A 14,885-nucleotide genomic window follows, 5' to 3' on the forward strand; every position below is an offset into this window, starting at 1 on the left:
TTTGGAAACGTAAGAGATCAGTATGTGAACTGAATAAGTAAAGGGTAGCTACTATAAGTGAGAGATCTGTCTGAAGCAACTGACATTAATAATTAAGACTAAACAAACAAATAAACAAAATAATGGGTCATCACTAAAAACTTCCTAGCTGGAAGGTTACAAAGGAGGCGGAACAAGACAACCACGAATAGGACAAAAAAAGGAAATGAAGCCCCAAACAAAAATAACAAATACATTATTAAACTGAGTTTTAGACAAAACTAACAGCTAAACTAGTAATTACTTTGTAAGAAATAGGTAATGTAAATGATACCATCTTATAGTGAAAAAGCTGAATTGAAAAAAAATGTTAGATGAGGGAATTAGTGCCACGTCATGCAACAAAAAAGATTTAAAGTCCTTAAACAATCATTGCAGCACTTGCTATAATAATATAAACATCAACTTTTATCCTGAAGATAAATTCCTATAAAAATCTAATGAATCAGAGTATAACAGTAGTTCTTAAACTTTTTCGGTCTCAAGACTATTTTACCCCATTAAATATTACCAAGGACCCCAAAATGTTTTGTTTATATGGGTTATAGTTGGTATTTAACATGTTAGTAATTAAAACTGATAAACTTTAAGTATATACTTAAAATTAATAAACCCCATGTTAACATGCATAATTTATACAAAAAAAAAACTACATTTTTAAAAATACTAGCCAAGAAAAGTGGTACTGTTTACATTTTTGTCGATCTCAATGTCTAATTTAATGTAAGACAGCTGGAGTCCCAGGTATGCTTTTTGCATTCAATTTGCCATGATATGTTACTTTAGCTAAAGTATATAAAGACAACTCAGCCTTAACAAAGATAGGTAACTGGAAAAAGGAGGACTCTACAGATCCCCTGAAAGGGCTGAGAAGGCAGCAGGAGTCCTTGGATCACACTTTGAGAACCACTGGGATACTAGAAACATCACCTTCCATCAGATATATATGAGCCTAAAACTGAGGTAGAAATTGTTAGGCAGTGTAGGACTCTATGAGACCTTGTTTTCAATAAACATCTCCCTGCATTAGCCTAAAGCTGTACCCAATTCCTGGAATGTATCCTTGGTCTGGGTTCCCAGGTAGTATTAGTGGTAAAGAACCTGGCTGCAATGCAGGAGACATAACAGAGGCGCGACGGATCCCGGGGTCGGGAAGATTCCCTAGAAGAGGGAACGGCAACCCATTCCAGTATTCTTGCCTGGAGAATCCCATGTACAGAGGAGTCTGGTGGGCTACCATAGCATTGCAAAGAATCAGACACAACTTAAGAGATTTAGCAATTAGCACTATGTTCTTGGACTGATAAATTATCAACACTCAGATCCAGGGAACAGCAGTAATTTACTTCTGTTTCATATGCTGAGGGAAAAACAACTGGTGATCATTAATCTTAAACCCATACATTTGGTCCATTATAAAATGGCCAGTGGGCACGAAGAAGGGTGGTGACTTAACCCGAGGATCAAGAGAAGCCTGGACCTTTAAATTGACTGATTAAAAATAACGGATTTTAAGGACAGGAACCAACCAAAAATGTACAGATTGATACTGGTAAAGATATAGTTCGGTTTAGTTCAGTCACTCAGTCGTGTCCAACTCTGCGACCCATGAATCGCAGCACACCAGGCCTCCCTGTCCATCACTAATTCCCGGAGTTCACTCAGACTCACATCCATTGAGTCAGTGATGCCATCCAGCCATCTCATCCTCGGTCGTCCCCTTCTCCTCTTGCCCTCAATCCCTCCCAGCATCAGAGTCTTTTCCAATGAGTCAACTCTTCGGATGAGGTGGCCAAAGTACTGGAGTTTCAGCTTCAGCATCATTCCCTCCAAAGAAATCCCACGGCTGATCTCCTTCAGAATGGACTGGTTGGATCTCCTTGCAGTCCAAGGGGCTGTCAGAGTCAAAAGCTGAGGCAATCCCCACATTTTGGGGGGACTCTTTACCCCCTTCCTCTCAGTGTCTATGCCGAGAGCTTTGTACTGTCCTCCTCTCTAATAAATCCTATTCACTTTCTACTGTGAGCATTTGTGTGTTCATGGATTTCATTCTTTGGCTTCGCCAACAAGAACTCTGATTTCTGCTTCAAAACCATCTCAGAATCAAAACATCAGAAACTAGCAGAAGCACAGGGATTTGATGAAGCCTCCTGTCTCATGCTGACAGTATGACCAGAGAGCAAAATCTTTCAAACTGCTTGGTTGTTAAGAACCATCTGGCATTTGTTAAACACAATGAAGCCTGGGTCCTACCACCATCCAACTGAAGGAATGTTTCCGGTAAGCAGTTCCTGGCTATACAGTTAAGTACAGAATGATTCCTAAAATCAGGCAAATCTAGGATCCTTGCCCCACAGGAAAACCAACTGACAGCAGGGCAAGATCTATGCGTGACTCAGTTATTGAACAGAAAGTGATGTGGCCCATACATACTACTGGGACTTGGTCCTTCAAGTGACGTTCGTTTATAAACTGTCTATAGGGGAATTAACTACAGGGAAAGAAATTGATTTTGAAGAGCAACAATGTCCCTTAAGATAGACTTAATTCTAATCACTTACCTGGGTACCAACAGTGATGTTCGGCATTGAAGAAATACCAGCACTAGATTTGGGTTTCTTGTTTTTTGCTCTAGCTTTCTCTAACATTTTTTTCCTTTGACTAAAAGGCACTACACCCCTGAAAGTGAAAAGCAAAAATTGGATAAATAAGCAGCAAAGAAGCCATTAAACAAATCTAAAATTTCACACATTGTATTTAACTATTATTGGTATTGAAAAGTGAAGTCACTCAGTCGTGTCCAACTCTTTGCGACCCCATGGACTGTAGCCTACCACGCTCCTCCGTCCATGGGATTTCCCAGGCAACAGTACTGGAGTGGGGTGCCATTTCCTTCTCCAGGGGATCTTCTCGACCCAGGGATCGAACCCAGGTCTCCCGCGTTGTAGGCAGACGCTTTACCGTCTGAGCCACTATTCCTTCTCTAATATTTTTGCCTCAGTATAATGTTAATGTGTGCAATTTATTAATAATAACTTGATCGCAGGTCTAACAGTATATAACTGGACCAACTTTTATTATTAACCCTTATTTAATCATTAAGGATTAAAATTTACAGGAAATTCATCATTTGACATTTTCTTCTGTTTAATTAAATTTAACTAATTTAATTCTGTTTTAATTAGTAGATCTCCCTATGTTATTTTTACCACTGCAAAGTTGCTGATTTCTTAAAACACAACAGAAAACATATTTAAAGTCCCTTTTGGAAATTAAAGGAATAAAGTGAGGCACAGAATACTCAGGCAATGAAATACTTTAATAAATTTCTATTTCATGTTACTGTTAAATGAATGTTAACAGTAGTTATATTCAGGTTGTAGGATTATAAGTGATTTTTATTTCTACTTATACTTTTTAAAAACTTCACAATTATAGTCACTAAGTATATTTTTGTAACCTTTTTTTAATCTTAAGGTTTATTTTTAATGTTACTTTGCTCCAAGGTGAAAATTTCCCTCTGTATAAGCATCTTTTTTAATTGAAGCATAGTTGATTTACAATGTTGCATCAGTTTCTGGTGTACAGCAAAGCGATTCAGCTATATATATACATAGAATAGGAAAAAGAATATATGTATAATATGTATATAATATGTATATAATCCTTTCATATTCTATTTTTTATTTACCATTATGGTTTATTGGGATTTTCTAGGCAAGAGTACTGGAGTGGGTTGCCATTTCCTTCTCCAGGGAACTTCCCGACCCAGGGATCGAACCCAGGTCTCCCACATTGTAGACAGACGCTTTACCGTCTGAGCCACCAGGGAAGTCCATGGTTTATTATAGGTTACTGAATATAGTTCCCTGTGCTATTCAGTAAGAGCTTGTTGTTTACCTATTTATAGTAGTTGCATCTGCTAATCCCAGACTCCTAATTTATCTTTCCCTTGCCCCCTTACCCCTTTGATAACCACAAGTTTGTTTTCTATGTCTGTGAGTCTAAAGCATTATCTTTCAACCGACCTTCTCTATTGCTTTGACTACTTAAAGCACCTATCTATGTACATAAACATCACCAACTCAATGGACATGAGTTTGAACAAACTCTGGGAGATAGTGAAGGACAGGGAAGCCTGGGGCATTTCAGTCCATAGGGCTGCAAAGAGTCAGATATGACTGAACAACAACAACCATAATGCACATAAAAGCCTCCACTGGTAAGAAATACCCCCTCTGTGATACTCACCACCAGTATAAATTGTTCTCCAGCTGTGCACAGGTGTAAAGGGCACAGCAATGTAAAGAAACAATCCGTTCACCTTGAAGTTCTGAGTAAGTCTGGGCCGTGTGCTCTAATTTAGAAGCCACAGAACTTAAAGTTTCATCCACCCAGGTAGCAACCTGAAGAATAAAATATCACAAGCTTAAGTAAAAACACGTAATCTTTTCAAAGGGACTGTGGTCAAAACAAGGGCAAGGAATATCTACACTGTGGACCAGAATTCTACAGGATAGAAAAACAAGTAATTAGGAAAAGGTTCTTAATGAGACTAGAAACTAAATTACTTCCTTCACACAAATCAATCAAAATAGTAGATACTGAAATAGATGGTTCTAAGGCATTAATTGAAAATAAACATCTGCTCCAACAATTTTAAAAAGAATTTAGTGACTCTGAAGTCAAACTGATAATCTGAAGATAGTATAATAGCTATACTTCCTCTATCTATTATAGCTCTTCAGTATCTCCTCATTTGTCAGCACTTAGCTTGAATATTTTTATTCCCTTAAAGTAGAAAGATCTCTCTGAAACTGAATTATAAAATAGAGATAAAACAGAAAAGATTATACACTGGATTACAGTACTAAGGCCTAAGACACTTGGTATTTGTAGGTTTAAGTTAGATAGAAAGATAGAAATGAAAAGATGGAAGAGGGGCAGGGAGAGGAAGAAAATCAAGAATTTAAGAAATGTTTACCACAGGATGTCTTACCTTGTTGTTTTCTGTAGCTACAGTTGCTCTTATGCTATTTGCAGACAGGAGAACTATCTTTTCATTGGTTAGCCCCAAGAATGTTGCTCGTGGGTGATGTAAGGAAGGATTCTTTGAAAGCATAAGAAAAATGATTATCATTTTGTATATTGATTTGGAGAGCTACTTAAAGCAAGATTTAATATAATGAAATACCTGTGCATTTCTGTAAGGCTCAGATTCATTCCACTTCCACTGATAAAGTTCTCCTTTACTGCTGACAGCCAGAAGCTCAGAATATAGAGCCCCAATACAGATGAATTTTGTTCCATCCTATAATGAAGATAACATAGTAGTATAAATATAACAACTGCCAAACCTGATGATTTGGATATAAAACATTAATTGCTACATCTAATCTGGATTGATTACGTGAACACAGGAACCACTTTGGCAAGGACCCTGCCCCCTCCCCGCCTTTTCCAGACACACTGGTCTTCTCCCCGCTCTTGCCAGGACCTCCTTACTGGTCTCTCAGCCTGTTTTTCAGGTGACTCACTCTCTCTCCTCAGTCAAGTTTGCTCAAGTGAGATCTTCCCTGACCACACTATCTTCAAAATCAGCACTCTAATATTCCAACTCCTTACTCTGCTTTCCTTTTGGTTCATAGCATTTCACAACTTGATAGATTATATTTACTCATTTATTGTCTATTTCAGGCTTCCCTGGTGGCTCAGTGGTAAAGAATCCACCTGGAATGCAGGAGACGTGGGTTTGATCCCTGGGTCAAAAAGATCCTCTGGAGAAGGAAATGGCAACCCATCCCAGTATTCTCGCCTGGAAAATCCCATGAACAGAGGAGCCTGGCAGGTTACAATCCATGGGGTTGGCAAAGAGTTGGACACGACTGAGCATGCACAGTCTATTTCACTCAGATATAAGCTTTGTCTTGTTCACCACTGTATCCCCCATTCTTAGAACAGTGAACATAGTAGACACTTGATAAACATGTTGAATAAATGAAGAAAAAACAGACTAAGGCACTGAAGCTAGGAAAGTCGAGTATCAAAACAGAAGACTCTGTCCCTGGAGGCCATTCCAAGCTGCTGAAACAAGTGTCCACATTGCTTTCAAAGATAAAAGCTCACTTAGTTTTAAAGAATGTACAAGTAATAAGTTGGAATGCAACTAAATTTTCAAAAGTTTAAACAATAAGTGTAAATAAATATCAATGATAAAGTGATAAATTTTTTAACATTAAGGCCAGAGAGATCAGTCATAAAACTACCCTGAAATCTCACAGCAAAACTTGCCAATAACAGATTTTATGTTGTATTTTTGCTACTGCAAAACTTCTCTGTTCAATTTGAAATTCTGGCTCAGGAGCACATGGAACTAATAGCATCTTTAAAGTTTCTATCAAATTCCAATCTCAGATGCGTTATGGGACTCAGCTACAGCCTACCAAGACTGATAACAGGCCACACTTCAGAGCCATACAGAAAGAGTGCTAATCTGTGACCTTTCATCTCACCCTGCCAGTCAGCTCTACTTCCAAGTTGCATCTGCCACACCTACGGAGGGGTGCAGAAGAGGCCAAATTTGAAGTTTTCCAACTTAGCAACGATGCTCTTTCCTTCACCGTAGGTATCTCAAAACCCCTGTCTACTTTCTCTAGGATGACAGCATCAAATTTTAACACTTCTAACCTCATAATTCCTTCTCAACCCCTTGGTTAAAAAGATGATGGAATTGGACCAAATGACTCCCTATCTCCCAATATACTTAATGAAAAAATACCATTCTCCCCTCCCCACAATCCCAGAGAAAGAAGTGTCCCTCTCTACTGCTTAAGGATAACACAGACACAAGTGGATGCAACTCACTCTTAATACCCCAACAACCATCCAAACTAGTCTTCCCCTCAGTCTTACTCACAGTAAAGTGAACTATTACTCGGCATACGTTTCCCCTCACTGGCTTTCAGTGACAGTGACACCTGGTCTTGCAACAGCCACATCAATGCGCCATGTGTCAGGGAGTTAGAATAGGAAAAAGGAGTCCAAAATGGCAATAGCTAAAAGACAGACAAAGAAAGGGAAAAGCCCAAGAAAAAGGAACAAAGGAAAAATCCGTGGACCTGAGTGAGAACCTCAGGTGAAACAAACACGCCTCCTTCCTGGCTAGCCCTAATTTGCATAGGGCAAACGGGGCAGGGTGCGGGGAGTGGGGAAAGAGACAAAACTATAAAGAGAGGAAGCTAAGAAGAGCTGACTCCTTAGAAAAGACCCTGATTCTGATCTAGGAAAGACTGAAGGCAAGAGGAGAAGGGGACTACAGGGGTAAGATGGTTGGATGGCATCACTGACTCAATGGATGTATGAGATAGAACTGAGAAAATCACACACTCTTCCAACACAGGCACTTACTCAATCAGTCCATCTTCTCTTTAAACTCTGAACCATGTGAGCCTATGCATCACAAGTTCTAGAACCTCCCCTCTCTCTTGTTCACGGGTCACTATTGTCACTACTCTCTCTGGTCTTCCTTTTATCTTCGTGATTGTTTTCTCCATTTCCTTCGTACCATCTTGTACTTCCTGACCCAGATTCTGTCCTTGTCCTTTTATTCAAATTATGCTCCACCCTAAGGTTTATATGTGACTGGGCATCATGCTGTTCAACGTGTCATTCTCCTATCTCCAGACTAACCTGCAGACTAAACTACCTGGATATCGTAAAAGCAACATAACACCTCCAAAATGAATTCACCACCTCCTCCAAAGCTGCAGGCCCCTTACAGTCCCTATCTCCATGAAGGACATCCACCCACCCACCCTGTAATAGGAAAGCCATGAAGGAACCTGAGCCCTCTCTTCAACTTCTCTCTTCTCAACCATATGGTGATTAGCAAACCAATGCTAGCCTTGTCTCAACGTCCCCTCAGATTCTTCCCTTCCTCTGAACTCACTGTCACTGCTTTGGTTGTTCAGTTCAGGGGATCAGTTGTGTCCAACTCTTTGTGACCCCATGGACTGCAGCACGCCGGGCCTCCCTGTCCATCACCAACTCCCAGAGTTTACTCAAACTCATGTCCATTGAGTCGGTGATGCCATCCAACCATCTCATCCTCTGCTTTGGTGAGATCCTTGCAATTCCCCTCTCTATAAACAACAATTCTATCAGTCTCTTAACTGTTAAGAATAGGCATAGAATTGTTCCTATTCCTATCTTTCTCCTATGCCAATAGTGCTTGTCTCCTTAGAAACACACCAAACAAAACCCCACCAATCTCATCATGTCATTTCTCTAAGAACTTTGTCGGCAGAACAATATCCTAACTTTTCATCTAGGGCCCTCTGGTGTTGTTCCATCTTACTCTTCTCCTATTCCCACCACACAGCAGTAATTCCAAATTTCTCACTGTTCCACAAGCACACCCTGTCCTTTCCTGACTCTAGGCCCATATTGATATGCTTGGAATGCTTTTGCATCTTGGTTAACACTCACTTAGCCTTAAAAATGCTGCTTAAAAGTCATCTCCTCTGTGAAGATTTTGCCAAATCTCTCAAATCTAAATCTAATACCAGGGGATATTAGTCATTCCCCACTCTAAACCCCTAAATACCAGATTCCCAGCTTCAACCTAGGATTGGTGGTACTGTGAACACATTTCATTGTATGTCAATGTTTGTCTTCCATACTGAGTTCCCTACGGGCTGCTGCTGCTGCTAAGTCGCTTTAGTCGTGTGGGCTGGTCTGGAACAAATCTACCTCTATAACTGTGGCTCAGATCATGAACTCCTTATTGCCAAATTCAGACTTAAATTGAAGAAAGTAGGAAAACCACTAGACCATTCAGGTATGACCTAAATCAAATCCCTTATGATTATACAGTGGAAGTGAGAAATAGATTCAAGGGACTGGATCTGATAGATAGAGTGCCTGATGAACTATGGAATGAGGTTCGTGACATTGTACAGGAGACAGAGATCAAGACCATGCCCATGGAAAAGAAATGCAAAAAAGCAAAATGGCTGTCTGGGGAGGCCTTACAAATAGCTGTGAAAAGAAGAGAGGTGAAAAGCAAAGGAGAAAAGGAAAGATATAAGCGTCTGAATGCAGAGTTCCAGAGAATAGCAAGAAGAGATAAGAAAGCCTTCTTCAGCGATCAATGCAAAGAAATAGAGGAAAACAACAGCATGGGAAAGACTAGAGATCTCTTCAAGAAAATTAGAGATACCAAGGGAACATTTCATGCAAGGATGGGCTCGATAAAGGACAGAAATGGTATGGACCTAACAGAAGCAGAAGATATTAAGAAGAGGTGGCAAGAATACACGGAAGAACTGTACAAAACAGATCTTCACAACCCAGACAGTCATAATGATGTGATCACTAATCTAGAGGCAGACATCCTGGAATGTGAAGTCAAGTGGGCCTTAGAAAGCATCACTACAAACAAAGCTAGTGGAGGTGATGGAATTCCAGTTGAGCTGTTTCAAATCCTGAAAGATGATGCTGTGAAAGTGTTGCACTCAATATGCCAGCAAAGTTGGAAAACTCAGCAGTGGCCACAGGACTGGAAAAGGTCAGTTTTCCTTCCAATCCCAAAGAAAGGCAATGCCAAAGAATGCTCAAACTACCATACAATTGCACTGATCTCACATGCTAGTAAAGTAATGCTCAAAATTCTCCAAGCCAGGCTTCAGCAATACGTGAACCATGAACTCCCTGATGTTCAAGCTGGTTTTAGAAAAGGCAGAGGAACCAGAGATCAAATTGCCAACATCCGCTGGATCGTGGAAAAAGCAAGAGAGTTCCAGAAAAACATCTTTTTCTGCTTTATTGACTATGCCAAAGCCTTTGATTGCGTGGATCACAATAAACTGTGGAAAATTCTCAAAGAGATGGGAATACCAGACCTCCTAACCTACCTCTTGAGAAATCTGTATGCAGGTCAGGAAGCAACAGTTAGAACTGGACATGGAACAACAGACTGGTTCCAAATAGGAAAAGGAGTACGTCACGGCTGTATATTGTCACCCTGCTTATTTAACCTCTATGCAGAGTACATCATGAGAAACACTGGACTGGAAGAAACACAAGCTGGAATCAAGATTGCCGGGAGAAATATCAATAACCTCAGATATGCAGAGGACACCACCCTTATGGCAGAAAGTGAAGAGGAACTAAAAAGCCTCTTGATGAAAGTGAAAGAGGAGAGCGAAAAAGTTGGCTTAAAGCTCAACATTCAGAAAACGAAGATCATGGCATCCGGTCCCATCACTTTATGGGAAATAGATGGGGAAACAGTGTCAGACTTTATTTTTGGGGGCTCCAACATCATTGCAGATGGTGATTGCAACCATGAAATTAAAAAACGCTTACTCCTTGGAAGAAAAGTTATGACCAACCTAGATAGTATATTCAAAAGCAGAGACAATCACTTTGTCGACTAAGGTCCGGCTAGTCAAGGCTATGGTTTTTCCAGTGGCCATGTATGGATGTGAGAGTTGGACTGTGAAGAAGGCTGAGTGCCGAAGAATTGATGCTTTTGAACTGTGGTGTGGGAGAAGGCTCTTGAGAGTCCCTTGGACTGCAAGGAGATCCAACCAGCGCATTCTGAAGGAAATCAACCCTGGGATTTCTTTGGAAGGAATGATGCTAAAGCTGAAACTCCAGTACTTTGGCCACCTCATGCGAAGAGTTGACTCATTGGAAAAGACTCTGACGCTGGGAGGGATTGCGGGCAGGAGGAGAAGGGGACGACCGAGGATGAGATGGCTGGATGGCATCACGGACTCAATGGACATGAGTCTGAATGAACTCCGGGAATTAGTGATGAACAGGGAGGCCTGGCATGCTGCGATTCATGGGGTCGCAGAGTCAGACACGACTGAGTGACTGAACTGAACTGACTGATGTTCCCACAGGCTAGCTTGGCACCTGACACACAGTAGGAGCACACTGATAACTGAACAAACGCATCTCAACTCAAACTTTCTGAGTAAAAGCCCTGCCAGAGCAGTACAACCCTGAACAAGTCATGGTATAGCAAGAGTACGGTATGTGAGGCTCTCTCAGAACTGACTGGCCTGCATCCCTCAATGATGGGCCAGGGCTCCTCAGCTCATGAGTCCTGAGGTAAGTGAATCCCAAAGACCCTAAAAATCCATGATGGACAAATGTGGATGGAGAGCACAAACCACCAACCAAAGGAAGATGGAAAAATCACCTATTGTTTCTCGCCTAATTGAGATGAGTTTGTAGAGAAATACACAGCAAACAGTACACACAGTGGCACAGTATTTTAGCTCACACACTTCAGAATGTCATAGAAAACAATGCTTTTATTGTTTTAATGAAATACTAATGGCTGCTGCTGTGTAAGCTAGTGCCTGTTTCAACCTGGAAAAGGTGGATATGCATATTTCCTTAAAGATCAGTAGTTTCTAGCTTTTTTATTTGTAAACAAAATCAAATCATTTAGAAGCTGAATCTAATCAACAAATTTGCAATTCTCTAAACAATAAACAAGTCATCACCCAAATGAGCATTCTCTCCCAAAGTGGATGAAAAATGCTAAAAATATAACAAAAATTACCTAGTGGCCAAAGTTTAAATCATTAAGCATACCAACTCAAACTCGTACTAATTTTGACTTCTGTTTTTTAAAAATTGGTCTTATTACTCCTAATTTTCTCCCCACAAAACTTGTATTTTTTTTTTTTTTTACACTTTCCTGTTATCAACAAACACTAGTTTTCCAACTTAAGTACTAGCTCTAACAGCAGACTGTACTGTGCACTATGGCTGAAATGGACAGTACACAACTACAGGCTACGTGGCTCAATTTGATAACTGTCCTTATCCACACTTCATTTCCCCTCACCTATCTCTGTTTCCATTTTCTCCTTAGGACTGGTTTCTTTCCTATTTTATGATCACTTCTCCCTTTGCTCTTACTTCATTATTAAATTACATTTGTGATACACTTACCTAACTTTTGGAGAATTTTGAGCATTACTTTACTAGCGTGTGAGATGAGTGCAATTATGCGGTAGTTTGAGCATTCTTTGGCATTGCCTTTCTTTGGGATTGGAAGGAAAACTGACCTTTTCCAGTCCTGTGGCCACTGCTGAGTTTTCCAACTTTGCTGGCATATTGAGTGCAACACTTTCACAGCATCATCTTTCACGATTTGAAACAGCTCAACTGGAATTCCATCACCTCCACTAGCTTTGTTTGTAGTGATGCTTTCTAAGGCCCACTTGACTTCACATTCCAGGATGTCTGCCTCTAGATTAGTGATCACATCATTATGACTGTCTGGGTTGTGAAGATCTGTTTTGTACAGTTCTTCCGTGTATTCTTGTCACCTCTTCTTAGTATCCTCTGCTTCTGTTAGGTCCATACCATTTCTGTCCTTTATCAAGCCCATCCTTGCATGAAATGTTCCCTTGGTATCTCTAATTTTCTTGAAGAGATCTCTAGTCTTTCCCATGCTGTTGTTTTCCTCTATTTCTTTGCATTGATCGCTGAGGAAGGCTTTCTTATCTCTTCTTGCTATTCTTTGGAACTCTGCATTCAGATGCTTATATCCTTTCCTTTTCTCCTTTGCTTTTCTTTGCCTTTTTCTTTTCTTTTTCTTTTTCGCTTCTCTTTTCACAGCTATTTGTAAAGCCTCCTCAGACAGCCATTTTGCTTTTTTGCATTTCTCTTCCATGGGGATGGTCTTGATCCCTGTCTCCTGTACAATGTCACGAACCTCCATCTGTAGTTCATCAGGCACTCTATGTATCAGATCTAGTCCCTTAAATCTATTTCTCACTTCTACTGTATAATCATAAGGGATCTGATTTAGGTCATACCTGAATGGTCTAGTGGTTTTCCTCACTTTCTTCAATTTAACTCTGAATTTGGCAATAAGGAGTTCATGATCTGAGCCACAGTCAGCTCCCAGTCTTGTTTTTGCTGACTGTATAGAGCTTTTCCATCTTTGGCTGCAAAGAATATAATCAGTCTGATTTCAGTGTTGACCATCTGGTGATGTCCATGTGTAGAGTCTTCTCTTGTGTTGTTGGAAGAGAGTGTTTGCTATAACCAGTGCGTTCTCTTGGCAAAACTCTATTAGCCTTTGCCCTGCTTCATTTTGTACTCCAAGGCCAAATCTGCCTGTTACTCCAGGTGTTTCTTGACTTCCTTCTTCCTGCAAGGAGATCCACCAGTCCATCCTAAAGGAGATCAGTCCTGGGTGTTCATTGGAAGGACTGATGCTGAGGCTGAAAGTCCAATACTCTGGCCACCTCATGTGAAAAGTCAACTCAATGGAAAAGACCCTGATACTGGGAGGGATTGGGGGCAGGAGGAGAAGGGGACAATAGAGGATGAGATGGCTGGATGGCATCACCGACTCTATGCACAGGAGTTCGGGTGAACTCCAGGAGTTGGTGATGGACGGGGAGGCCTGGAGTGCTGAAATTTATGGGGTTGTAAAGAGTCGGACACAACTGAGCAACTGAACTGAACTACCTAACTTTTAACAAACATTTCCTGGTAGCTTCTACATGACAATTTAAATCCACCACCCAGCTTTCACTTTTAGAACCTTGAAAGCAAAGCAGCATGATCAAAAAGTTTGATCAACTGTTCCCAACAGTGAAGCTGCTCCAAATAACCTAAGGAGCCAAATATCATGGGACTGTTTCCTCTCAACACCATTCAAGGAAAATTTAGAATAATGTACAACTCTACAATTTAAAAGGCTGGTGGGAAATAAATTTTATTATTTCCCGTAGACTCTATGAAAACACACCCAGAACAGTAAGGGATATGACTGTAAGTTAACAATACTGACTACTAAATCAGTTATTTCCTCATCACCCACCATACAATCTTCATCAAGTTCTTCTCTTGATGAAAGAAAAAAGAAAGTGAAGTATCTTAGTCATATCCGACTCTTTGCGAACCCATGGACTATAGCCTATGAGGCTCCTCCATCCATGGGATTTTCCAGGCAAGAATACTGGAGTGGGCTGCCTTTCCTTCTCCAGGGAATCTTCCCAACCCAGGGATCGAATCCAGGTCTCCCGCACTGCAGGCAGACACTTTACCACCTGAGCTATCAAGGAAGCACTTCTTCTCTGGGAGCTTACTTAAAATAAAGGATGTGTGCATCTCTTAAACTGAAGGTTTGTTTTGTTACAGAGCACAATGTGGAAGTTCTTATGTTCAACTTCAGCAGACTGACTTAGCGTGAATTACCCTGCAATTTTTCTCCACCCTTTCACCTTCAGCATTTTATCACTTAGCTCTTATCTTTGCAGTCTTATGTCTTTGCTACTATTGGAGATGCATTTTTTTATTCCCGTATAAGTCACTTTAAGATTCTTACTGTAAGTAGGTTGGTGTGTGTATACACACACATACATATATATGTATATACATACATATATATATATATATATATATATGTATAGTTACAACTTAAATGTAGGCATTCAGCAACATAGAACTAAATTTCTAATCAGAGAAAAGTAAATTTCAAAAATGACCAAGACATGAAAACGGATCCATGGTAATGGAGGTAACTCTTAGTAATCACTGTGGCCTCCTGTGATTCCCCAAAGCCTCTTGTACCTAATTCTCTTACAGTATTTATGCCAGAGTATTTAACATTGTTCTGCCTTCCTACGATATTGTCACCCTAACACCTGAACAAAAAGCCGAAAATACAATATGTACTTAATCAAGGCTACTCAGTTACTCACTGGATGACTCTCACTTCTGCCTTCACAGATCTTTTAACATCTCTGTAATTAACAATTATGCTTATTAAAAAAAAAAGATGCTGAAAAGTTAATAAG

General features: G+C 40.3%; 1 protein-coding gene across 5 annotated transcripts in view; it reads right to left on the reverse strand.

The window, feature by feature from the left end:
- Window positions 1-14,885, reverse strand: part of UBR5 (ubiquitin protein ligase E3 component n-recognin 5) — a 140,599-nt gene that overhangs the window by 60,507 nt on the left and 65,207 nt on the right. For all 5 annotated transcript variants that reach the window (XM_018058327.1, XM_018058326.1, XM_018058328.1 and 2 more), the window contains exons 10-13: window positions 5,234-5,350; window positions 5,039-5,149; window positions 4,291-4,445; window positions 2,601-2,718 (exon numbers count right to left, since the gene is read on the reverse strand). In XM_018058327.1, the coding sequence (XP_017913816.1) occupies window positions 2,601-2,718; window positions 4,291-4,445; window positions 5,039-5,149; window positions 5,234-5,350 (501 nt within the window). The remainder of the gene's footprint in view (window positions 1-2,600; window positions 2,719-4,290; window positions 4,446-5,038; window positions 5,150-5,233; window positions 5,351-14,885) is intronic.

Source organism: Capra hircus, chromosome 14 (genome assembly GCF_001704415.2).
Source record: "Capra hircus breed San Clemente chromosome 14, ASM170441v1, whole genome shotgun sequence".
Classification (NCBI taxonomy): Eukaryota; Metazoa; Chordata; class Mammalia; order Artiodactyla; family Bovidae; genus Capra; species Capra hircus.